This window comes from Doryrhamphus excisus, linkage group LG5 (assembly GCF_037039965.1).
Source record: "Doryrhamphus excisus strain RoL-2023G ecotype Guam linkage group LG5, RoL_Dexc_Guam_v1.1, whole genome shotgun sequence".
In the NCBI taxonomy this organism is placed as follows: domain Eukaryota; kingdom Metazoa; phylum Chordata; class Actinopteri; order Syngnathiformes; family Syngnathidae; genus Doryrhamphus; species Doryrhamphus excisus.
The window spans coordinates 1,957,023-1,984,254 of NC_136361.1; the positions used below are offsets into that span (position 1 = coordinate 1,957,023).

The 27,232-nt window shown below is 42.9% G+C and overlaps 2 protein-coding genes and 1 long non-coding RNA gene across 12 annotated transcripts in view; 2 read left to right on the forward strand and 1 right to left on the reverse strand.

The window, feature by feature from the left end:
• ntng1a (netrin g1a) overlaps positions 1 to 7,934 on the forward strand; it is a 70,796-nt gene extending 62,862 nt beyond the window's left edge. For 5 of the 9 annotated variants that reach the window (XM_058059928.2, XM_058059930.2, XM_058059929.2 and 2 more), the window contains one exon: positions 7,337 to 7,934. In XM_058059928.2, the coding sequence (XP_057915911.2) occupies positions 7,337 to 7,572 (236 nt within the window). In that variant the 3' untranslated portion in view covers positions 7,573 to 7,934. Of the gene's footprint in view, positions 1 to 3,527; positions 3,663 to 7,336 lie in introns of all 9 variants that reach the window. The other 4 variants (XM_078790564.1, XM_078790563.1, XM_078790565.1 and 1 more) reach the window with 1 other exon arrangement.
• Positions 7,935 to 11,064: 3,130 nt separating this feature from the next.
• LOC131108917 (uncharacterized) lies at positions 11,065 to 12,612 on the forward strand. Its single transcript, XR_009120564.2, has 3 exons — positions 11,065 to 11,077; positions 11,291 to 11,590; positions 12,583 to 12,612. It is a non-coding gene; the product is annotated as an uncharacterized LOC131108917 (long non-coding RNA).
• Positions 12,613 to 23,091: 10,479 nt separating this feature from the next.
• The window catches only part of vav3a (vav 3 guanine nucleotide exchange factor a), a 50,754-nt gene continuing 46,613 nt past the window's right edge, over positions 23,092 to 27,232 (reverse strand). Inside the window, exons 27-28 of one of the 2 annotated variants that reach the window (XM_058060136.2) lie at positions 26,913 to 27,064; positions 23,092 to 26,384 (exon numbers count right to left, since the gene is read on the reverse strand). In XM_058060136.2, coding sequence (XP_057916119.2) covers positions 26,340 to 26,384; positions 26,913 to 27,064 — 197 coding nt within the window. In that variant the 3' untranslated portion in view covers positions 23,092 to 26,339. The remainder of the gene's footprint in view (positions 26,385 to 26,912; positions 27,065 to 27,232) is intronic. The other variant, XM_058060137.2, reaches the window with a different exon arrangement.

Below are 27,232 nucleotides of genomic sequence, written 5' to 3' on the forward strand. Positions count from 1 at the left end.
AGGTCAGTTTCCCGCTCGCCCTCACTGCCGCTCTCCTAAAAACTGTCCTCTGACTTGTCCTTCATCCTCATCTTCATCCTCATGTTGGTGCCTCATCGTCCGTTTGCTCTTTCGACATGACATGACCGCAATCATCAGCATCTCCATCTTTAAAGCGAGTCTCCTCACACACGAGGGGATCTACTCGTTTACGCAACGTGACCGGAAATTCTGACTAGATGGACATCCTTCCATCTACGGGGGCGTGGCTTTTTTTGAAAACACTAATCTTATGTAAGGGGGTGCGCTTCACACCTTCAGGAATTTAAAAAAAAATATGTCATGAAAGAACGAAACAACCTCAGATCAAATTTCTTCATAGAAAGATTGATTCTGGAATATAAAACCCCCCTATTGGGGGGTCCCTAAACCCCCAAATTAATGAAACTTGACAGGTGAATCAAGTTCACCATCTGAGTTCATTAGGATCATGATGCATGTTTATTCGGAGGAAATGGGCATGGGAAGGGCAGCCTGGGACAAACGATCAAACACAAACCAGGAAACAACCAACGTGGAATTACGTGTTAGAGATAATAAAAAAAATGTGAGCCATCTTTCAACTCATATTATCACAGGCCAGGGGATTATTGTGTCTCTATAAAAACAGTGTTGGCCATCTTCAGTCCCTTAAAACATTAAAACATATAAACCCAAAATAATAACAAAGTGTATTTGTTAAAGAAAGGATACATTTCCAGCCTATGAATTATTTGAACGCAGTGCAAATCTAAGCTATTAATCATTTATCAAGCCAGTTTGAGTCCAGTAAACTCAGTCGAATAAAGTTATGAGAGTGCAGGCTGCTCCTGCCCCGCCCTGTCCTAAAAATAGAGCAGGATGTGAACACCATCTATCTCTTTATGTGATATCACTTTTCATCTATTTTTCTGCCGCCAAGTAAACAAGCTGGCTCAGTGTGTTTCTTAAAATAGCGGAGTCCTTTATGAACAAAGCTAATTATTCCCAGTCACACAAATGCAGCTTTTATAAACGTGACGTTCGCTGCGGTCAAGCGCCCACCGAGCAGAATCAAATGTGTGAAAAATCCCTCCCCATGGCAGAATCTTCCCGGCGTTCCCCGTTGAAGTCTTTGAAGGTCCGCGGTGCCAGATGCCTTCGTGAGTCCTATGGGGGGGCTTGTGACAGGCGCGACAGTTCTGAGGGAAGGAGTACGCCGCGACGCCAGTCGTACGTGTCACATGAGTGCATGTCAAAAATATGAAAAGGCCTCGGCGTCGGCAGCTGAAAAGCATCACAAGGTGTTGAGCTGCTGATGATTTACCTGGTGCAGGCTTTCTATCTGTTTAGACACCCACCCGCCATATTTTGGCACTTCGTGTCACCCGTTTCCTCTCTGGACGATGGCCGACACGGTCGCAAAGGGTGCAAGCTGATTGGGACTGTCAAAATACCGGAGGTGTCACTTAACTGCAGCAACGCCATTGCCCGTTTAAGTGTGCTCATCGCCGTCCTTCCACTCCTTCCACTCATTCGTCTTCATTTCATGACACTTTCCGTGTGACGTGTCCTTTTAATTGTCACTTCCATCCTCCTCTACCAACCTCTGCATTCTTCTGCCTGTGAATGAATGGGATCTGGTGCCAGCATGTGCAATTCAGCCCACTCCGTCCGTTTGAAGTCAATGCTAATCATACCTGTCAATGTTTGCATTTGGAATTTTTGCACTTGGATTTTTGTTTGAAGATCCGGACGATTTTTTTCATGGTTAATGCTAGCCGGAAACGAAAGCTTTTTTTTTTTTCCATGAAAGTTAAAATGAGGTAAAAATATGGTAAATGATTCAAACAGGAAGGCATTTGACTGGTTGACAGGTATGGCTAAGCTAATGATAACACTTTTGTTTTGCTGCATGCTGTACAACACAAAGGAGTCATCGGGCCACCATAAAGAGAAATTAATATGACAAAAAGTTGCAAAGAAGTAATATTGCAAGCATAAATCTACACACTTCCATTCTATATACCAGGGGTCGAGAACCTTTTTGGCTAAGAGAGCCATGAAGACCAGATATTTTAAAATGTGTATCTGTGAGAGCCATATACATTTTTTTTAAACATTGAATACAATAAAATGTGTGCATTTTTATGTAAGACCAACAGTTTTAGATATAATGGGCTCTAATTACGTAGACCAGGCACACTACCCCACGCCAATGGGGTGTGGCCAGCACACTTTCGTGAGCAGCGCAGTGTCTAATAATAAATCAAATACTTGTTGCCATTAATACAACTTCTGCTGCTGCATAGTTTTGCACCATACTCAGTATATTTCATTCTTTTGGCCATCTTTGCCAGAAGGCTTGGTTCTGTAGCTTTAGCTAGGTGACTATTTGACTAAAGGAGAAAAGTTTATATTTACATGTTGACATCTCAATGACCGAGGTAGACTACCGCATTACCCAGTAATAATCAGGTTTTGGTGTTTGACCTGGAAAATATCAGGAAAGATGGATATGGTCGGCCGTATTGTAGTAGAAAATAGATGGACGAATTAAAATGCATAAAAAAGTTGTTGATTTTTAATATTATTTTTAACAGTCATTTCTGTGATGTTTACTTTAAAATGTTAGCAAAAATACATTTTTATTGTGGTAAGAAATGCTTGAGAGCCAGATACAGTCATCAAAAGAGCCCTACCTGGCTCCCGAGCCATAGGTTCCCTACCTCTGCTATATACAATACGCATGAAAAATTAGGAATGCCATACAATGTACGCAGTACTAAGCATGTTTTATGATTAACATCAAAACTGCCTAAAATATAACAGCTTTATGAACAACCAACAATTAGAACATGAAAAAGTGTGGTTTTATTTATTTTTTATAATTTTGGTTAAAAAAAATTGCATGTCTTTTGTGAATATAATTTTTGCTTTTTTGTCTTTAGTGGCTAAAAATACACACATTTATTCAAAGAAAAAATAATTTAAAAATGAACAACTTTAAATGACAACATTTAAAAAATAATTATAATTTTGGTTTTTTTTTAAATGGCAAATATTTTTATTTCAAATGCATTGCAAATAAAAAAGACATTTATCTCCATAATTATTTTTATTTTTAATATTAAAAAAAATTCTAAAATTAACACCCCATAATGACAAAGTAACAAAAGTTATTTTTCTAAATTTAGCAAAAATAAAGAACTAACAAATTGCATGTATATAAATATTTACAACCTTTGCAATAAATAATTGTAGTCATTTTTGTAGTCAAGTTGGCCCTGATGCTCCTTTGTAGTACATGAAAGAGTGAAAACAAAGAGTGAAATAAAACGGTCCCCCGTACGCAATCAACACCACACTGTCGTCATAGTTGCTGTTGGCATGGGAGCATCTATTCCTAACGACTTGAACCTGAAGGAGTTGAAGGCGTGCGGATGATGCCGTGAACATGCCAGACATGTGCCGGGATGTGAAAGCACATGCATCTTTGTCTCCAGCTTGTGTGTCTTTTGTTCTTCCAGAGTGTAATTGTAATCCCGTGGGCTCAGTCAGTGATCGCTGTAATGGGACGGGATATTGTATATGTAAGGAGGGCACCACAGGGCCTAAGTGTCGCCAGTGTCTGCCCGGCTATTTGTGGGACGATGGCTGCAAATGTAAGTAAAACTGCAAAAGCTGACACAAACTGACCCGTTTTCACCCAAAAGGTGTCGCCCGGCCATGCAGCACACCAGCAACACCAAATAAGAGTCAATATTGATGGCTGACAGGCTGCCTGGCTTTTGTTTATCCGTCACCTTTTTTTTTTTTTTCATCTGTCCACAACACACAAAGACAATGTCATCCAAAACTAACATTTTTGAAGGAGAAAGCAGGTCATTTTCCACTCCAGCACATTTATTGTGATTTTAGAGACACAAAATGATATTTGTGGGTCAATAAAAAAACAGCCACGGGCCACAATTGGCCCCCGGGCTGTGCTTTGGAGAGCCTGGATTTAGTTGCTATTTTTTGAAAGGATTGATGTCGCACTTTTGTGGGGGTTTTTTTGCTATTAGAAGAGACTTTGGATCATAATCCCAGCAAATAGTGAGGCATCTACTGTATTTTTAATACATTGCTCTTTGAGAGGATTGCACATGGAAAATATACTTCTATTCTGTCTTTTTATATGAAACATGCAATTCTCTCTCGGCGCCTCAGACATAAACAGCAGAAAAGTTTTCAGCTTTGACCTTCCGTTGCCTCCTCAGCTTCCAGCCGAGCTGCGTGCATGGTCAAGTCTCCATTTGTATGCAGACAGAAGAATGCAATTAAATCGGAAATCTCTCGCCAAACACATTTCGGCTCCTGACAGACACGCCTACATCATCAGTCCCCTCTCCAAATATTATCCCTCATATCAAAAGCAAATGCCCCAGATCTTCATCATTTACTACCTGTGCTGGCTGTTGTTTGCACGCAGACCTGTGCTTTGGGGAAGAGATTGATGGGAGATGAAGTCGTAAATTGAGTCTAAAACAAAGGATTTCGGTAAAACCCGCTGGTGATTAAATCTGGGCATTGTGGATTAGTCCTCAATTATGAATCACGACCTCGTTAATACAGATATTTGATTAAAAAAAATATGCATCAAATCGTACTAGTGCCATTTTCACCACTTCTTTTAATGCCATGTGTTTTTAGCATCGTAATCAATGAATTGATTATAATGCTCTGGTAAATATGGTTTATTGCACTTGCAAAATATAATATAATTATGTAGGAACATACATATGCGTTGCTGCTAAGATATACATTATCATGACACTGACTAGCTATGATTATCTGCTCAAGGCTTGAGGCCTCTTGACTCCAAAACAAGTCCACCACATGCTTATCACCTCATTCAAATAACCTTGGGTGTCCGGGCATGTGAGTCTCCCCTCCCCTTGCGTATTTGGTTTGCAATATTTATCATATTTAATCAATATCAGACATTTCTCTAGAAGCCGAGATGCATTTTTGATGTAAATATGTAGAAGTTCTTAGCATACCTGACCTTGCATTCTTTGGCTTTTCACTATGTGGCTCTTGGTGGAAAAGGTTTGGACGCCCCTGGCCTGCAGTGTGGACTTTATTGTGTGGATTGTTATGATCACGTCAGCATGTTTGCGTACCTGTCTAGTCACAGACAGTACTACACAGTACTATATACCGTATAATGGAATGTGGCTTGTTTTAGAAGGGATAAAATAGGCCATTTGACAGGGAGATCACTATTACTTTTACAAACAGGAGAATCTTTCTATGAAAACAATGCATAGACGCCTTTAGAACTGCACATGAAAGGCTACGAATCAGTTTTCCCCGCAGTTGATGTTGATCCATCAGGTCAGTTTTCTGACGCACGCAGCAGGAACAGACGCCGCTGTGAAATTCTCTGAAGAAGGAGACTTTGGCTGGAGGCAGCAGGGACAAGAATAAAGGTCAGGGTGTAATTAAAGAAGTCTCTCCTGTGTCCTGATCGTATCGCGGCTCGTTTCTAAGAAACGGCGTTCTTTAATTAATATACACCTCACCTCCACGCCTTTTCTTCATGTTTTGTTGTCTTGGTTTCCAGCTAGTTTGTGATGTTTCTCCATCGACCAATTATTTTTACTCCATGACACTTTGCTTCATTTCAGGTATTGAGAGTGGCATTACGAGGTGAACGCAGGTAAACGGTAGTCACGTTGTTGGGTTTGGCGAACCAACCAGGAGCAATAAACCAAGACAAATAGATGTTGACGTTTCTTTGCACGCATCCCATCAAAGCCCAATTTGACTCCTCCGGGGAGACCATGCATCCAACTGAGGAGCTCTGTTTTTGTTATTGTGATTTTCATGTCCTCATCGAGCTCAGATTGCTTACCGTGTAGTTTTCCACTTGCGGGGAAAAGGAAGTGGAAGCGTCTCCCATGTTTATGCTTGTTTATTTGTCTCTGTTGGTTTACTAGCATGTGCAGCGTTTGCTTTGTTTGCCTCCAGCTTGCTTGACAGCTTGCCTCCAGCGGGAATAGAGTGGCCTCGGTGTCCCAGCTCCAAATATACACCAATTTTCACCTGATGTTCATTTCGTGGAAAGTCACTGCTGTGTGGAGGGTGGGGTGCGGGACGATCGGATGGGGGGGGGGGGGTCCTCGCAGGCTTTGAGGAAACTGTGGATTCACCTTAGTGACTCTGGAAATGAACTTAATATGCACAAATACAAAGTGTTCTGGTTGCCAGGTATTTCTAATAATTGATTTTCTTCTTCTTATTACATTTTCATATTTTCACTTTGATGCTGCAACGCTTGTTTACTGTTGAGCCATGAGCTGCGTTCCTCCACTCCGTTATTGTTTTATGTTGAAATTCAATCTGAAGTTTTTAGTCACGTATGTTTTGAGAAATAACACGGTCATGGTAGTTATCGTTATGGTGTTGAATTTTATTCATAAACACTGTGAAGCCAGTTATGCATCGATTGACGTCTCTATGATGATATTGCAATACCAATTCTGGATTTTGGAGTATTTGGGAAACTTGATTCCTTTTACTCACTCGAGTTTGTATGATTCATTGGTTTAAGTGACTCCAGTACTCGATTTACTTGAGTCGTTCGTTGCAAAGCATATGCAAAAAAAACATCCAACATTCATTCAGAACCTGAGAGTCAGTGAAACTGGAGTATTTGTTTCGCAGTAAAGCTCAAGTCTCGGCCGTGTACCCGTGAGTCAGTGAAAGTGAGTCTTTGTCGAGTGCCCGTTAGTTTGTGAAACTCGAGTCTTTTTTAAGAATCAATCACTCGTGACTCAGTGAAACTCCAGTCTTTAAGTACCCATGGGTGGGTAAAACTTCAGTGTTTGGTTAGCAGCTGTGAAACTCGGGTCTTCATCAAGTACCCATGAGTCGGGAAAACTGGAGTCTTGAAGCACCCGTGAATCAGTGAAACTTTATCGAGTTGATCAATGGAACCTTCGGGCTAAGTGAGTGAAACGTGTCGAGTTGTGATGCCGCTGAAATTTTATGGCCAACTTTTGAGTATATTATGTATATTTTTACCCGTGTAGTGTTTGAAGTATTACATAAGTATGTCTAGAAATAAGCGAATGCCAGTCAGAATTCTCTTCCTCATCATTTAAGTTTCATGCGCTCCCGACAGGCAGCCGAGTGGATGATTCAATTATATGAAATCGATGTAATTTAACGTCTTTGCTATAATACGCTCTTTATTCATCACACTGCCCCTCAAGTCATGTGTCATCAAAAAAGATAAAAAAAAAAAACTCAAACTCTGGTCTCTGTCTTCACGTTGCCTCCTCCACAGCCCGGGTGTGCGACAACGAGCTCATGCGCTGCCAAAACGGAGGTGTGTGCGTCAACAACGTGCGCTGCAGCTGCCCCTCGGCCTACGCGGGTCTGCTGTGCGAGAAGCGGCGCTGCGAGACGGAGCTGGGGGGCTGCCGGGGTGACAATTCGGGCCAGGGCGCCTTGAGGCCTCCGTTCTGCATCGGGCTGCTGCTGCTGCTGCTGCTTTGTCTTTGGGGCTCAGCACTGCTCTAGAGACCCCCACCCCCTTGACCCCCTAGTCACACACACACACACAGGCATCCCATCCCTCTTTTAAATAATCGAGCATTCACCCTAAACAATCATGAGCTTCGTGGACGATAGCAGCTTCTGAGCAGCCTCGATGAACACTGATGTGAAAAGGAATGTGCCACACAAATGAGTGCAAAACCTTTTTAATTTAATATCAAAGAATATATATATATATAAATATATATAAAATACCACATATAGATATTAAAAATGAAGAAAAGTGCAAAGGACAATGACGCCCCCCCTCCAACCACCCCCCACCCCGCCTTCGTCCTCCTGCTCCTTAAGCCATACAGGTGCTTGAGCTCCTTCCACTCGGAGGGTACCACTTCCTCTCATCGCCACGGCAACAACAACTGCAGCCAATGGGCTCTCACGCAACCAGGCCTCCTTTGGGACGCCACTGTGAGTTTAATGTTGGCTGGACTGTTGAGGAAGACAAATCAAAGACATATTTCCCTGGGCTTCTCCGATATTATGTACATGGGAGACCACACACACACACGCACACACACACACACACACACACGCACACACACACACACACACGGGACAAGTTCTTTGCTGTCAGTGCTTTGTGGATCGAAGGAAATGTGTGCGGACTTTGTGACACACAAACTTTTCCTCTCCAAGCTCTCCGCCTTGAAGGTCACTCTCTATCTCCACCCGCAGCCCCCCCCCCCAATCCCCCCCCTCGCCATGCTGCCACTGACCTGTGATTTTGTGAATGTTACTCTGTAAAAAAAAAAAAAAAAACAACAACAAAATAAAAACCCTTGTTGGTCGAATGATTGATTTTTTTTGTCCAATGTTGGTGATGCACATGTGTACGAACCTTCCTCCCCGCCCCTCCCCTTCCATTATTTTCTATTCAGAGCCACGCCCACCCCCATCCTGGTGGTGGGATACTTTTCACAGGACGGGTGGCTAGACAAGCATCAGTGTATTTACAACAACGCAAAACAAAAACAAGTCATGTAGTGCTTTTGTATCTTTGCTGAACTGTCATGGAGGGAAAAAAAGGCAACTTTAAAATATCTGTACTTCATCCCAAATGGAAACTTTGCTTTCTGCTTCCATTTTTTTCATTTTTTTTAATCATCTTTTCAGTTGTTGGGTCATTTTCCTTTGTATTGGCAACGTGCTGGCATCAAAGAATATGAGTTGACATCCAGTAATGAATAAACGTGTATTTCAATCCCACCAAAGGACATTATAAATGTTATGTTCTTGCTTTGACACTTGAAGATTTAAGTGAATAAAAAGCTGAAAAACTAACTGTTTTGCCGACTTTCATAATACATCACGTTGTGGAGCAGCAAAGTTGATCAAAGACCCAAACGGGAAGAAAACTCCTAATGAATAGCAAATGTCACGTTTCATCGTCTGAATAAGACTCGGCTGGTTCCAACCTCTTCACCGCAACACCAGCAGACCAAACGAGCAAACAAATGTCCTTCGTTAGCATTCAGAGATGAACGTGTACACGGGCCTCCATATTGAAGCAGTCTGAGTACTTAAAGCACAAAAACACAACACAAGTAGAGCCGATGAGTACACCGTTTTCACATGTTGCATCCTATAATAATAACACTAAACCTTGCTTATGTATCTACAGGACATTATGCTTATTTGTAATGAAAATAAGCTAAAAAGCTTACAGGTGTGCCCAAAGTGTAGCCTGGGGGCCATTCGCGGTTTCCGGGTGTTTTTTATTGGCCCTTTGCACATGATAGTAATACAATTTTTTTTAAAAACTAATAAAAAGCCTGTGATTGGCTGGCAACCAGTCCAGGGTGGACCCCGCCTCCCCCCTGAAGACAGCTGGGATAGGCTCCAGCACCCCCGCCACCCTCGTGAGGATAAGCAGTAGAAAATGAATGAATGTTAAAATACCAGTAGCATTTATCAATTACATAAGGTGTGCTCAAAGTGTAGCCTGGGGGCCATTTGTGGCCTCCGGGTGTTTTTTTTATTGGCCCGATGTACATGATAGCAATACAATTTGAAAAGAAAACTAATAAAAAGCGCTGTGATTGGCTGGCCACAAGTCCAATCACCAGTTCTCTTGCCTGAAGACAGCCGGGATAGGCTCCAGCACCCCTGCAAATCTCATGTTCGAATGAATGAATGAACTAATAAATACACTTCCTGTATATAACAGTACATATGATGTACTGATAAAGTAATCTGCGCCACAATAAGGTCAAAAAAGGTATTCTTTGGGGAATATTCCACGCCATTTAGCTTGAATTCTATCTGCTAACGATTTGTTTCAGCGGCATGCGCGCCTTGTCAGAGGCACCGAATTAAATATTTACAAGTATCGACGTGTCTCACACAGTCTGTGCTCAAAGTTTATATAGTGGCTCTTGTCATACACTTGACACTTTGTCCATAAGCTGAAATACTGAAGTCTTACTCACACTTCTTCACTCGCAAAATTCCAACTCCGCGGGGAGGACGGCGCTTCAAGATGACAAACGATGTTCTGCTGATACGCCGGGAAACTCTCAGTCGCTATTCAGAGATTGGTCGTGTATTGCTTATATGCGGTATTTATTTATCTATACGGAGGACACCATGCTGATTGACATTGCCCGGGCTCCATTCCTTTTTTTATTCCCTTTCAATTCGACTACAACAACAAAATCAACTTTATTTCCGTGGAAATACTCGAGTGTGTGACAAATGTCCGCCAAAGTCACTTGGTGGTGAAAGTCGTGGTTGGAAGCATGTGTTGAACCCAGGTGTCAATGCCCCATGCGGCGCCCACGATTTAATAATAGACTTGAGGACGTTTGGGGAGAAGACTCATCCTATCTCACCTCCAGCAGCTGTTGGCCAACCCGACCATGAAGCCACCCAAACACCTCCGAGCGATACGGCCGCAGATACGGCATCCTCTCGTATCGTATCGCCATGGCGGCCGGTGACGAGTGCAACATCATAGTGGAATTAGTTTGGGACTTGATCACGGAAGAGAAAGCATTTTTAATGAACGCCTGATACTGTACTGTGTAGTATTTATTGGGGGTGCGCAACATGAGGTTGTGGTGTGATATCGGGTCCTTGAGGCCTTTGTCTTAGCTGGGCCTCCTCCGCTCTATCCACTGATTCCCCTGATGGCGGTAATGTGCTACTTATGATATTGTCATGCACCGCAGGACAGGAATTATCACTTCCTGTCTTATTTTGGAATGCTGCACTTCCTGCTGGGAGCTTCCAGCTGTATGCAATTCCAATTAGTTGTAGCTCATTGGCTCTGTTATCCTCGCCCGTGAACGTTGTTTCAGCTTGTTGCTGTACTTTTCCAGGACTAAGTTGTGTTTTGTTGTATTTTCCTGTACAACTGTGAGTACTTGTACTTCATCGTTATTAGGAAGACTTTTATTTGAACGCTGCTTCCTGTCGCTGCATACCGGAAGTCAAGTGTTTGGAAGCTGTAGTTAGAAGAAATCAACAGGTACAGTTGGTCAAGATGTAAAATTTTAAAGTATCTCGGTACTCTATGGGTATTATTGTATTGTTAAAAAGTATATATGGTGCAATTGGTAAAAATACTGGTTGAATACGCCCAAGTCAGGCTGAAACATTGCTGCACAATAAAGTGTGACACAAAGCAGGTTTCTGTGGCAGACTCCTCATTATCCTGTCATTCACGTACGTTATCTCCAAGCTCCATCACGGCGGCGGCGCGGGAGGCAACACGCGGGACATGAAGTGATTGAGAAGTGAAACTACCAGCTGACATCTCCGCTCCAAAGAAGAAAATAAAAACTCCTCCAGAGTGGCGCAATGAAGCCGTGGGGACTCCCACTTTGTCGTACTCGACTCCCCGCTACTTTCACATCCTTGGCATCGCCATTGTTGGGGTGTGCGGGGACATCGTGGGGATGTGGAAAGACAATCCCGCCGTGGCTCCTCCTCGGCTGATGGATGTCAAGTCGTTCCAGGGAGAGGGAAACAAGAGGAAGAGGTAAGTGGGGATGTTTGTCAAGTTAACTTGCGTTTCATATTTAGCCTCGCTTGTAGTACATAACATGTTTTTATGGTGGCGGTGAGTTCAAGGCCTAACCACATCGTTCTTATATTAACTGCGCTAATGACAGGTTGGTTGGTATACAAACGCCATTGGGACACCTCAACCCCGACCTTCCCCCTCTCCACCCAGCATGGCGCTGCTTTCACTGTATCAAAGTCAAAAACAAGTCAAATAATGCAACGTTGGACTGTTTGCTCTCTGCCAAGCTGAGTCCACGCTGGCGGATTTCCACCCGAGTGGAAGCGTGTGCGGAAGCACAGTGTCAACATGGGGACACGGCTAATAGACTGACCAAATGTTGGGTCAAATAAAATGTCACAAGGGAATAGACAGGACCTCACAAAGGTGGCGATACCCTTCACATTACTGCATTTATTATAATATATTTTTATATCTTTTCAGAAATTTCATTAAATAAATGAAATGAATGAAATCATTCAATAATTTTTCAAAAATAGTACTGCATCGTGCATATTTAAGCAAATTTATGTATTTTTTGCATTATTTGAAGCACTTCCAAGCATAATTGCTAAAGGAAGTTAAATATAAAAATGTCTGTACAGCATTCAGAGGAAGATGACTTGCAGTACTCGACACTGGTCACTAGGTGTCAGTAAATTACATAAATGAGACTGTAGCCAATACAAGAAGTACTAAACCAGACTCATGTCCTTACTATATTATGTAATGGCTTTGTACAGGTCACTATAGGGGTGCTATTTCATGTCTACAAGGCTCTGTTAAAAACTTTATTTAGGTCATAAACCAATTTTAACCAAATTATACATATTTCTGGACTAAATTATGCATTTTAAACATAAAAATTACTTAGTAAGAACTCTCCAAATGTAACAGCTGATGATAGAGGTGTGATTTCCTGACGAGAGGACTCCATGTTAATGCTAAACTATGAATTTATACATCAGGGTCCTAAAATGAGTGCTATTTCCAATATGGTCTCAGGTCCCATCTGAGGATGTGATCTAGAGCTTGGACTTGCTGGACCTTCTCTCAAGATTCCTGGGTTGTCTTTGACTTTCTGGTAGGTTTTTGGTTCAACTTTTTTGCCTCCGGATGCCGCGGCTTCACGGCGGCTACTCGCCGTTTGCGTACCGACTGTTTTTTTTGCCACTGTTTTTTCTGGCTTTTGGTTTGACATTCTTTTTGCCTTCTAATATTTTCTATTTTTGTTCGACTTTGTTCCTAGCCCCGGTGCTACGCTTTTAGTTGTACTTTGTATTTTTTGTTTTGAGCCTTGCCTTGCATATTTTTTTTCTGTTCTGGGACCTGAATAAAGACTTTGTTCTTGCTGCACACACATCTTAGGTTCCCGCCAAACGTGGCACACATTTGCAGAATATTTCTGCTCATTATTAGAATACTGTGTCCACCATGTTTGCTGACTTATGTTGACCTTTATATAAGTATGTAAGTATGTAAAGGTCCCTGCATGCATTTTAGATGCAATCTTTCAGCAGACTTAAAGAGTAAAAAGACATCCCAGTTAGCGTCACTCAAGGTGGATCGCGTTGACAGGTAATGTGCAAACGTAACAGGTAATCATTCACCACATCCTCTCGTCTTAAACGAGTCACATGACCCAGCTTGTCGTCTGCCTCTCACTAATAAGACCTGCGGCAGCTGTCTGGCTCGATATAGACGTGATGTGACGCTGCGCCCGCAGGGAAACACCTGATGTGTTTTTTAAAAAGAATGTTTTCGAAGTAGGAGACAGGCACCGGCTTCCTGTGAACTCCAGCGGCATCAAGGCCTTTTGTGGGGTGGGGTTGCCTCTGGTGCCACCTACTGGAAGAGTAAATGATATCACTCCTGAGTGTGTAGTTTGGGTTCAGCTTCCTGCTGATGCATAGACAATTTTAAAGCATTGAAGTACCAGAAAACCTGAAATGTCACTCATACTGCGTTCGTATGTTCGACTGAAAGTCTGTCAAGGCTAAGACGTTCATAACTAGTTCACATTTGAATGCGTTGAAAGGATATGACGCCCGGAAAGATGTTTGGCCTCTCACACGCTGAAGGTCAGGAGTGAAAGTGCTGTAAAATATATTACATAAAATATAAAACACGTCCGGATGTGCAGCTTTTTATTGATTTGGAGCTCTTTATACCGTATATTGCTGTTATGGTTACATAAATTCTCCCAGCGACCTTGAACAATATTTTATATTCTTGTTATTGTCTATATTTTTTGTTGATGTATGTGACCTGTGGAGTTGGTCACATGACACTCCGTAGCGCATCATTTGCATTCGATCTGCTTTGGTGCATCGGACAGCATCATTTTAAAACAACTTGCTTTCAGTTCGCCGTTGACCTCTGCCAAGGCCAAATTACAGTTACATTTGCGTTATGAGTTTAAGTTGAAGGAGAACTGAACCAGCAACCTTTTTTGGAATGTGGGAAGAAACCGGAATACCCGGAAAAAACTGCCATTGAAGTCAGGTCTTCCTGATCTCCTAACTGTGTGGCCCCCAAGCAGATGTTACATGCAATGTTAATGTAAAGTGAATATTCACCAGTGGGGGGCGCCGTTTCTTCTGTCCATTTGTTTTCAGCACACTAAAAATGCTGGAATTTGAAATGCTGTTTCCAAGTGAGCTCAGGGAACTTCACAACCAGGAGAAAAAAGGCTTGCTTGCCTGAACAGTGCAGGTAATCTTCCGTTGTATGGAGCTACTTTTAATGTAATATGATTTATTGGTATATGTCATAATTTGATATAATAATTATGATGCGGTCCTGATATAAATGTAAATATCTTTCTACTGTCAATCATGTTTCCTCGCATGCCGCCTCTTTGATATTTCAGTCATTTTTTTCCCCCAGTCTCACCCAAGTTCATCTCACCTCCTAATGAATTCCTCTACAAAGTGAAAAATGACATTTTGGGTCAGAGACTTCAAGGATGGTCAAGTTAATGAATGGCCACCAGATGGCCCTTATTAGGCTAATGTGTTCTCCCTCTTTGCAGCCCCCAGCTCTCGCCTGGGGATTTGGCTCGCTGGCAGCAAGTGTGTGTGTGTGTGGGGGGGGGGGTCTAAACCAGGTGATCCTGATAGAAGAGACGTCCGCCACAGACCCGCGTTGACTCAACTGCTCTGTGTTTTGATGGGGTCAAACGTCCACAGCGGACCCACCGCCGTCCCGGTCACTGCAACACCCATTTGACCCAGGAGCGTCAGCCACCCCCCACCCCTCCTGTCAGTCTGACTGTGGTTGCCAGGTCTACACTCAAGGCTGAAGTTTGTTAGGTGCAAAAAAATATCAGGCTGAGACTTTTTCCCCCTCCATTGTGACGGCGTGTTAATTGCCTCATTTATAATCTCCTGCTCATCAGGATGAGTAATTGTCGCTGTGCACACACACACACACCCCCCCCCCCCACCACCACCACCACAAAGACCTTTTTTCAGCTCCACAACAATGCTAAACATTGTCATTAATTGGCTTTCATTTATTAGAGCCGTGTTGGTGTACGGGGGTGCCACAGGGCCTTTGTGTTTGCATTGTCGGCATTGAACCCACGGGGATGAGAGCATGGGCTGTCAGCTTGGAAAAAGAACCGCTGCTTGTTCAACAAGTCAACTTGGAGGCCTTCGCTCTTGTGCTGTCCTGAAGGCTTGGTTGTTCAGCACAGGAACATTTGAGAAGGTCCCATCAATATGCGGAGTGGAATAATGGTACATTCACATGTGTGTTGGCCTTGTGCTCATGTACTTAATGAAGTGACCGGTGCAATTGTGACCTCAGGTACGACCACCGGAACTCCTCCCTGCACCGGTGCTGAGCTACCAGAAGGTGCTGCTGATGCCACCGCAGTTGTGGGAGTAACGAATGGCAGCTGTGGGAAGGAGTGCTGTGATGTTGATGTTTTGGAGGTCAGGTGGAGAGAAGGACTGGAACCCCGAACAGAAGCAGCACTTTGTTGACATTCCAGTGGGGACTGTACACTGTGGGTGGAGGCTATAAATAAGCTCCCATGTGCTTTTGGTGGCCGTGTGCAAGACAAGTCTAATCAAAAAAAGTTCATTTCAGCTTTGTCATATAAGGGGAAAAAGGCTCTTAATATATATTCTTTGCTCTTTTTAAAAAAAAAATTCAAAATATTCATCATCATACATTTTGTGCTCATAATGTTCTGACTTTATTCCCATAATATAACCTTTTGGGCTGAGCTGATTTTCCAAAAATTACAACTTTTTGTTTCTCATATTTTTACATTTTACAACATAAAAAAATGTTTTCTCATTATATTATATTATATTATATATTGTATTATATTACATTGTATTATATTCTCAAAAGAGTCCAACTCCTTCATAGTGAGACCTGGAAGTACTGACTATCTCAGTTGGAAGCACGCTTGAAATCCTAGCTTGACATCTGACTTGAAAAAGAAAACAGCCTTCTTGCTTTTTCTGCAGGTACAACATTGGAAAAAAAATAGCATTTTATTTGAATTGTATGTATCGATGACGCAATGTCAGCACACATTGCATGGGATTTCTGAAAAGCTGAAGCAAAACTGAAACGAAGCGGAGAAGAAGAAGAGGAATAAGTATATAAAACGACAATAATAATTATATATATATATATGTATATATATTATTCAGCATTCACACAATAAAAATGGCATGTGTTCATTCATCTAGAGTATGGTGTGTCACATGGTTTCAACGTGCGTGTTCACAGCGCCACATGTAGGTGGAGCCATGTATAATATGCATATTTTCACTCTCATCCATTTCTGTCTAGATGAGATCAAGCATGGACGCCAGCCGCTTGGCTCCTGTGGTGACACCACTGCTTCTTCATGCAGGAGAACTCGAGTTTGAAGCCAACTGCTCTTCCACATCTTTGAAAAAAATAAATATACAAATAAAAATCTTCTTTGGTATTTTTTGTCGTGGGCAGAGGATCAGGGTTTAATGCCCACCCAGGGTATCAGGGTTCAATGCATGGTGTTGGTCATTTTGCTATTTTGCATTTTTCTCCATGTCCAGCATAGAGCCCAGTAATCACCTCCTTTATAAAATTGTGCTTTTTAAGCCACTGGCTAGCTCAGTTAATAGCAACCCTGTGTTGTGGTTGTGGGGGTGCAGGGTTCAATACCTGGGCAGACAATGTGAGGTGGCCATTTTTGCTATTCCGCAGGTCCACCATGAATTGTGATCATCAACTCTGTTATAAAAGCGCACTTGCTTGCCATCAGGCTAGCTCAGTTCGTAGCAACCCTGTGTCATGTTTTAGGGGCAAAGGGTTCAATACCCAAGTTATGACATCGTTCATTTATACCAGCTGCCTGGCGCAATTGGTAGCAACAGTGGGTCATGGTGCAGTGGATTCGGGTTCAATACCCCGACAGAGAAAGTTTTGTCTTCAGTTTGCTATTTCGTGGCAACCGTATATCGTGGTCATCACCCCCCCATGCAGATGCTAAGTGGCTCAGCTGATAGGGCCAGTTGGTTTGTGTTGGTTTTTCAATTTCTACATGTAGACATGTAGCACCTATCGTAGTCATCACCTCCCTTATGACATCACAAATGTCTGCAAGCTGACTAGCTCCATTGGTAGCACCACAGATTCATGGTGCAGGGGCGTGAGGTTCAATACCCGGTCAATGCAAGTATGGGTCATTTTGCCATTTGTCCAGTTCCAGCACCTATCGTAGTCATCACCTCCGTTATAACATCCTGAATCTCTGCCAGCTGACTAGCTCCATTGGTAGCACCACAGATTCATGGTGCTGGAGTACTGTGTTCAAATCCTAGTCGGTCCAAAAAAAAAAAACCAAAAGTGATAGGGTGTTGCCTTCCCAGTCGGCACAATGAGGGGTGTGTGTAACTTCCCCCCTCAACTTGAAATTATGCGGGATCCCGCCTCCAAAATGATCCTGCCTCTTGAGGGATTGTTAAATAAATATGTGCCTCAACTGGATGAAGTCAACATAAAAGAGAAGTAGGTGGAGTTAAGTGAGCGCAAAAACGTATAGTGGGGGTTGGCCGGAGGGGAGGAGGGTGGCGAGGTGGGGAGGGGGGGGTGGGGCATGGCGGTCGTGAGGGAGGTCGCGCGCTGGGTGGATAGGCATAGTCAGCTGGCTTTTATAAAAAAAATTTAAATCTTTAAATAAGATTTTTGAAAGATATTCTTTTGTTTGAACAACCAATGCTGGGATTTGAACCAAGAACTCCCACACCATGAATCAGCGGTGCTATCACCTGGGCCACAAGGTCGGCAAATAGACCTTATGATATAACGGAGGTCATGAGTACGATAGGTGCTGGAGAAATTTAAAACAAGCACCAACTGCAGTTGCCCTTACCGGGTATTGAACCTCGCTCCCCTGCACCATGATCCTGTGGTGCTACCAGTTGAGCTATCCTTCTGGCAAACACCATGATGTTATAACGGAGGTGATGACTACGATAAATGCTGAACCTGGGGAAATGTTAAAACCAGCAACAACAACACTTGACCTCAGCGGGTATTGAACCTTGCTCCCCTGCACCATGAATCTGTGGTGCTACCAGTTGAGCTATGCATCTGGCAAACACTATGATGTTATAACAGAGGTGAGGACTACAGTTCCCCCGCACCATGAATCTTTTGCTTTACATCATGTCAAAAACAGTCATAAAGTGGTAGTGTTAGAGGTGGTGGGTTTTTGCCAAAAATCATGTCATGTCGTTTTTTTCAGCCTGACTTCCGGGCCGTGGACATGGACATCGGGGAAAACGCAGAAATGGACTACAGGATCATTGGTAGCGTTGGGCCCGGAAGGTTTTGCCATTTTGAAAAGAAATGTCACTTCCTCTTTGCCAAAAAGGTTCCCGACCCCGGTTGTCTGGGGGCCCCTGTTGGGTATGTGTGAGGTTTCCCCTGTTTTTTTCACCAGAAAAGTGCATTAGAAGCAAGTTGAAAAAACTGAAAAAAACAACATACTAAACCCTTGGGTTTTTTTTTTTAATCAGCACTTTTAATCAAACATTGGCATTTGATGCCATTTTTGGGCTCTTCTGGGCCCCCTGTTGAGTGTGTGTGACGTTTCCTCTGTTTTGACCAGAAAAGTGCATAAGAAGCAAGTAAAAAAAAAAAACAACATACTAAACCCTTAGTTTTTTTTAGTTTTTTTTTAAATGAGCACCCTCAAACATTGGCATTTTATGCCATTTTGGGGCTTTACTGGGCCCCCTGTTGGGTGTGTGTGAGGTTTCCCGTTTTTTGACCAGAAAAGTGCATTAGAAGGAAGTTGAAAAAACTGAAAAAAAACAACATATTAACCCCTTATGTTTTTTTGTTTTTTTTCCCAAATCAGCACCCTCAAACATTGGCATTTTATGCCATTTTGGGGCTCTACTGGGCCCCCTGTTGGCTGTGTGTGAGGTTTTTCCTGTTTTTTTTGACCAGAAAAGTGCATTAGAAGCAAGTTGAAAAAACAACATAACCCCTTACGTTTTTTAAAAAAAAAAAGCACGCTCAAACATTGGCATTTTATGCCATTTTGGGGCTCTACTGGGCCCCCTGTATAGTGTGTGTGAGGTGTCCCTTCGTTTTTGACCAGAAAAGTGCATTAGAAGGAAGTTGAAAAAAACAACATAACCCCTTATGTTTTTTTTCAAAAATGAGCGCCCTCAAACATTGGCATTTTATGCCATTTTGGGGCTCTACTGGCCCCCATGTTGAGTGTGTGTGAGGTTTCCCCTGTTTTTTTGACCAGAAAAGTGCATTAGAAGGAAGTTGAAAAGAAAAAAAAAAAACAAAAACCATATCCTAACCCCTTATGTTTTTTTTTCAGCACCCTCAATAACTGGCATTTTCTGCCGTTTATGGGTGTGAGGGTTCCCCGTCCGGATCCTCCAGCTCCTCTGGAGTGAATTGTGCACACTGCTCCTCCATTGCCTTGTCGACATGCAGGGTCCAGAAGTCCATCTCTGCGAGGTCGTTGTCTGGTGGGATCATTCTGTCACGGTCGGGCTTGAGAGCTTTACGGTTCAACTCCAGGATGCAGAGAACAGGATCAAATGCAGGTAAAAATACTTATTGTGTGCTATGATAGCAGCAGCAGGCCAAAGCAACTCAGGAAGGTAGACAGACAAATGATAATGAACCCACACCAGGAAAAGCACACACCTGAACTAAATAGACAGGAGTAATTAGGAGCAGGTGTGGGTGATTAGCACAACCAAGGAAGACAAGGCACAGGAACAGGAAGTCAAATACAAAACAAGAGCATCCAAAACGGAAACTAAAACCCAGTGAGGGAGTGAGGGAGTTTATAGACAAACTGTCACGTGAGAACCTACACAGGCCATGACACCAGGTAAGCATGCAGAAGTGATGACGATACATGTTGGACCTGGAGACTATGTATGGTGTTCATCACCTCCGTTATAAGAGGAAGCATCCTTGCCAGCTGATTAGCTCCATTGGTAGCACCACAGATTCATGGTGCTGGAGAACTGTGTTCAAATCCCAGTCGGTCCTGCTAGGAAAAAAGTGATAGGGCGTTGCCTTACCAGTTGATACAATGTTGGTAAATGAGGGGTGTGTGTAACTTCCCCCCTCAGCTTGAAATTATGCCTCCTGGGGCATCCCGCCTCCAGAGGGATTGTAAAATAAAGATGTACCTCAACTGGATGAAGTCAACATAAAATGTTAAATGGGCGCCTTGGTGGTGTTTTTAGATTTTTTGGGAAATTTGGAGCGAGTTGCATGGTCCCCTTTTAAGAAACCAAACAGCAGAATGTGCTAAATCCCACAAATAAAACATCAAAATGCACTGAATCCTCAAGCAAGAAATGTTTTTCACCACTTTTTGAACATGCAAATCTTTTTTTTTTTTTTTGCAGGCAATGTTTGTGCCGCCATCTGTTATCATTATTGCTTATAAAGGAGCCTACAACAGGATCTTGCTTTCCCAATGCATGGGTGTACGCCTTGGTTTCACGCCGAATACAGTCACCCTACACACACTCAGGAGCAATGTAAAGCTGCAACCACGTGCTATAAGGCAAGGGTAAAAATACACAGCAGGTGTACTTGAAATATTCTGTAGGGCCGAATCCCAATATGCGAGAGCGGATGTGAGTCGTTTATGGTGATGAGCTGTCTGAGTGTGTTCTGTAACCTGCACCTCAGTGTTTATGTAGCGCTGATAGTCTCCAGGAAAACGAGCATGGGGTAGTGTAGGATGGGGGTACTGTGGAGAGAGGGGAGGGGTGCCGCTTGATATTTGCACAGCAGCCGTGCCGTCTGGCAGCGATGATGACTCCCTCGTGGCCCCAAAAGACAGCAATAAACCTTGAGAAAGCACGAGCCACGCTGAGAAATAGTCTGGCAAATGCGGAGTGCTGCACAAGTCAAAATATGGGAGACCTTATGAGATTTGCACTCTGGAAATCATAAAAAATAAAGAGTTTGCAGGAGGAATGAGGCTGTCTGCGGGATTAGACGACGCAAATGATTGTAGTTTGGTGTTGTAAACGGACACCAGAGAGTCAAGTTGAAGTTTCACGTGGTTTCTTTGCTGGTTTTGCACGTTTTAGCCCAGTATCAAAAATCTAATCAAATCAACTTTATTTGTATAGCACTTTTCCTGCAAAGACATGCAACACAAAGTGCTTTACAGAATAAAAACAATTACCACAATTAAAAGGAAAAACAAATACTCGCTCCCACCCTCCATACTATATAGTGTCCCATTTAGGAATGAATCCATAAAAATGTAGTTTACCGCCACTCAAAGGAGAAGCAGCACCCGCCATGAATCAGCAACTCGCAGTGAGATGAGATGAACAGCTCACCAATCAGTGCCAGGTGTGCCGAGGCATTAACCAATCAAAAGTAAAGTTGCTGACAATGGTGAAAAACAGTAAATACAAAATAAGAGCACAAAACAGGAAACTCAACACAAGAGTCAGAGCCTGACAACCGGAAGCAAAGGAACAACAAGGAAGTCTTTGCGTGCTACCATGTATAAGTCCATGTTATGTCTTATGTCTTATTAACACACACATCAACTTTCACTTTCTTAACATAAAAAACACAAATCACTCAAACACTCAAAAAAAGGTCTTGCATGAACCTGGAGGAAAATGTGCTCGGCTGATGCAATATTATTGAAAAAATGACAACTTTTAGCGCACCATCGCAGGCACCACAATCCCAAAAACAGCCCCCCAAATCCTGGAGGCCGAGGCTAATTGTGCTAGTTGGCTGCAAAAAAGAAACGATTCCCAAACTCTTTCAGCAAAGCCAAGCTCACTTTCCAACTCGGAGTCAAGAGAGAATATTTGCTGATGTCACCAGCCATCTGTTCCACTGGTGGCCCAGTCTCAGCTGGAGGGGGGGCAAGTCTACGTCCGCCTGGTGGACACGGGAGGCATCGCTGCCTGCTGATCATTTCAGTGCCCGAGTTTGAATCTTGTGTGACAGCAGGTGAGCGGGCAGCAGATGGCCAAAGCGACCACCACCAAAAAAAAAAAAATCCTATTGTGTGTCTTTTAATAGACACAACTTAGTTAGCACCGTGGATTCATGCACGCTCACACAGGAAGTGAAGAGATGCCATAGTTTATCATCAACAAGAGACCATCTTAATGCACACCTATATTCACACTTTAGACAATAAGCTGGCGAGAAACACCCCCCGCTGGCGGCGGGTTATTTAAGTCCTGTGGAGGTAACGGTAACACACCTCCTACGCCATGACACTGACGTGAGATCAGTGTTAATTATTTCATAATGATTCATGACCATTTATTCACATACTTTTATTTAGATTCATAATACACAAGACATAGCCCATATAGAAGTACTCAAGTACTCATGTAGTATGTGTAGTACTCCTCAGTTAAAGTACAATGTATTGTGCAAGGCCAAGTCACATTGGTGTGTTTGGCTGCAATAGAGCTGAGCAGTGGTGCTGTCCATGGTGCTGACAGAGCTACACAGGTTTTTATTGATTTTGCAAAAAACAAAAAAATTTTAAAAATGTATCCACTTACATGAAAGTCAAACCGAAATTCTTATTCGGTTTTGGCCATTAATTTTTATGCATTTTATGTGTATTGTTACTGTATTTTTTTCTATTAATTTGAAAGTGCATTTAAATGTTCCATTATATATTTTTTCAATTAAATAAAAAATTATTAAAAACATTTATTATATATATAAAAATATATTATATTATGTATTAGGTTTTATTTGTAAAAGTATAATACTTTGTCCTAATAAAAATGTATCCATGCAAAAAAAATTGACCTCTGGTGCCAACAAATGTTACTTCTGTAACTGGTTTGTTTTGCTTCCGTCTGTCCCCTCTTAAACCATGTAGCGTCCAGCGGCTGCACAAAGAAACAGCAGCACCAATACTACAGGAAGCGAGTATACCAGAATCTAAAGATAAATGAGCAACAGCACCTTAGAAGCAACACATTTTTATTATATCCTACAAACATATATTACATTATGATACAGTAAAAATGTACAGGGGGGGGGGATGCTACACAAGACTGAGCTGTTTCAGGCCACAGCGGTTGTACCGTGGGAAGAGACAATAGCGAGTGTCCAGTAAACAAAGCGTACATCTTTGGTTCAATAACATGGAACACACACACGCACACACTAGACGCCAACTTGGCGATATCTCGGGTAAAAGCTCACATGGCTGATTGGTACGCAAAGTCAACTCCCTAAAACTGCTGCCATGTTTTGCTTTGGTCGGAAGCATCACACCATCCAGCAGGAAGAGCCGCCAGTGCGGAACACGGAGGCCAGAGATTGGATTAAAGATACACGGCCAAAGCGTGCGTGAGGCAGAGAAGAGTGTGACATCGGGCGAGCGAGAGAGGAGCGGACAGAGACGGATGCAACGAGGTCGTGGAGGTGATGAGATGGTGTAACGATTAGATGGCCGATACCCTTGAGCCTTCCTCCCGTATGCGGGAACCTGGAAGCACACTTTGGTGGGAAGAAGATCTGCGCTTGTAAATAACGACGCCATCAGAGTTCAGCTGCGAGTGGATTAGCAGAGGAGACCACTCCAGTTCTCCCAGGAGGACAGAGGAACACTGGGGGATTTTTATTGGGCAGACATTTTGGAGTTCACAGGAATCTCCACATTCTGTCTTTCCGGTTTTCCTAATTCCCCTGCAATGATTTGCTTTTACAAAAACAACCTCCTAATCAGATGATGTCATCTCCAAACTTTGCCAAAATGAAGGTGACCCAGGAATGAAGGATGCTTCCCTCTAGTGGTCACTTGTGGACATACATCTAAACATTTGGAGCCACAATTCAAGTAAAAAAAAAAGCATTGTTAGCATTAATTCTTTCCAAATAGAAATCATTCCTCCATCAGCGTGCGGCACAATAGCCTGGGGGCTCACTCGCCACCAGGTCACGACACCCCGAGGTGTATTTCCAGAGGCGGATTCCATCTGTTCACCACATAAAGTCTTAACAAGTAACTCGTCCTCAATGTCACCTCTGGACCATGATGTGTGCGGAATAATCCACAGCATATCTTCCGACGTGAACACCACATGTTTCTTTTTTCCTTTCCATCAACACAAAAAAAATATGCTAGCTTCTTTATTTCCACACTTGTGGTTAATAGAGGATGTGTTTAAAACGCCAGGTGTGGACGTGTGGGAGAAAGGTTAGTATTTGCGGAACAAGGGGGGAAAGAGCTATTTCAAAAAGAAATATCCTGTGCCACTAGTCTATGATAGCGCCACAAACCAAAGATATTGTTCCATTTAGCTCTTGGATAGGACGGATAAACTCAGATTTCCATGGGAACACATGGGACATCATGAGAATCTACGGTGGGAATTTCCCAAAAGACTGCAGCTGTGAATGTAAAGGGAATGAAAAATAATATTGCTGCATAATATTCATTCATTCATTCATTCACTACCGCTTATCCTCACAAGGGGCACATCCTGGACTGGTGGCCAGCCAATCACAGGGCACATATAGACAAACAACCATTCACACTCACATTCATACCTAGCATGTTTTTGGAATGGGGGGAGGAAACCCACACATGCAGGGGTTTGCTGCATAATGTTATTAAAAAATATTTTAAAAAATTATGAAAAGGTTTGTATTTTGTAAAAAAAAATTATATAACATTTAATATATTTTTTATAACTTTAATATGTATATTTTATGTATTTAGAATTGTTATAGAATTAAAATATATATTTTCTTCCACTTTAATATATAATTTAATGTATATTTCCTATATAATGTATAATACATTTTTGTGTCTGCTCATGCCATTCCAGTGTTCCACCATATTCCAATTAATTCCCACTTCTTTCTCATGAATTCCCATGTCCAACGCACTTGATTTATGTTATTTCCACGGTGAGAAATTGCAATAAACTTGAGTCAAATGTGTTTTAAAGTAGAGGTCACCAACCATCGCTCTCTGAACGATGAATAATCAGTGATTATGTTTCAAATACATTTTATGGAAATGAAAATACTGTTGGAAGTAAGGGTTATTTCCTTGGAAAATTAAACACCCTGTTTGCTCGGAAGCCCACAGTTGGACTTTTGTCACCATCCCCACTTTTAGTTGGTTGTCCTTGAATGCACCACAGTTGCGTGCTGTGATGCAAAGTGAAAAGGTTGGGGACCGCGGCTTTAAAAGGTACATCCAACACTAACCATATACCATTTCCATAGGTGTGGTGTCATGTTCAAGTCCCATATCAGGGTACCAAGAGCAGAAAAGCTAAATTATGGAGTGCATGGACGGGTCCAACATATGCGAGTTCAAACAGGGGCAGAAAAAGCAGCCAAAGGAAGGTAAATGTGTGGTTTTCTTTGCTTACATTTGATGTTAGCGGGTCAGGTGGCAGCCAGACTGCGGCTCGCAGTACCTCCACTAAGATAAAGCCTCCCACGGACGAGCTCCTGTCGCCGGAGCTGCCAGCGATAAGCGAGAGGCTCACTAACGGCCCAACACGAGCGAAAACACGAGAGTCTGCTGCGGAGATAAAGAATGTGAGCGGCGAGAGGAAAATAGGAACAAGAGCCATCAACTGCAGGCAGCAGGCGCCGACGCCATCTTTATCTTCCATCTCCTGTATGAGTGAGAGCGCCGCGATCGTAATCTGAGGGAGCTGCTGTGCGAGCGCGGGGCCGCCGAGTCATCAATAACCCACCGGCGTTGCGGAACAAACACGCGGGCAAGGTCACAGCCATGTGGGAAGAGGATGCGAGGACGCGTCGGTCCTTCCGCTTTGGATGAGTCCATTCCTCCAAGAAGCAGGTGAATGGACGCATGAATGGAGGAGCGGGGGCCCGACTTTCTGCTTTCCTCGCCAAGTTGGCAAGAACAAACAGGTGGGATTTGGCGGGGAAGGGCGAGAGGGGGGGTGTGTGGCTGGCTCAGGCAGAAAGAGGTGAGAAATTACGGCTGGCGAGCCCGCCCGCCCGCCCGCCCCACTGACAGGCAAGCTGCTACTGGTGGATGCTGGAGGTACTTAGCCAGGCAGGAAGGATGGGCGTCTCGTCTCGTCTTCTCCAGCCCTTTTCTGTGTCTCTTTGCTCTGTAAGGCCTCAGGAGGGTGAAAGCAACAAGGCCTCGCTGGCTCTGAGCTGATTGGTTCCGGTTTAAGTCTTCCGGTCCTCATTGGTCCGCTCACTCCTCACCTTCTTCCACATACGTGGATGGAAACCAGCCGATCTAAACGGGAGAACGGATGACATTGATTGATGACAGGTGCTAACTGCTGACGATACTAATAATTATGCTATGAATTCTATTAGGCAGAAAAGTTGACATGAATATCAAAAATAAAGCTCTGATTTAACCAAAACTGTTTATGCAGACAACTGAGCATCCCACAATAAAAAACTCGAAAAAGTTAAATTTAAGAACGTCTACTTCCCAAATTTAGGCACATTTTATATTTTTTTATTATGCCATTAGAATTGGTATACTCCATCGGGACCATTCCAATACAGTTAAAATGTCCTGAATGGGATAGAAATACAATAAAAGGTAAAATAAAAAAAAATAAATTCATAAAATGAAAAAAAATGGAAAAAAAACTACATAAATCCAATTGATTTTTTTATGTGATGTATATTTTTATTTTATTTTTTTTTAACCATTTTTATTTTATTTGTTCTTTATTATTCACTGCTATGCCACTTTTGACCACAACGAGCAATGAGCATTAATTCCCTTAAGGACGTGTGAACAACGTACCCTTCCGTTGACCTCCCCCCTCCACCACCCGTTGGCTCCGGACTTGGTGTAAATCTTCACCACGTCGCCTTCCTGCAGCGAGAGCTCCCGCATGTCACGTGAGCTGAAATCGTAGCGGGCGATGGCCACGCCGATCACCTTGGGTGTAAACACTGTGGATGGGTGACAAGGAATTAGCATGTTAGCATTAGTTGAGTGTATTTGTATGAAAACACCAAAGCACACGGACACACACGAACACAGCAAACCTTTTTGTGTTTTAGCGTTTTGGGCTTGTATTAGCATTTAGCTTCCTGTACTTTACAGTAACTAGGCTGCTA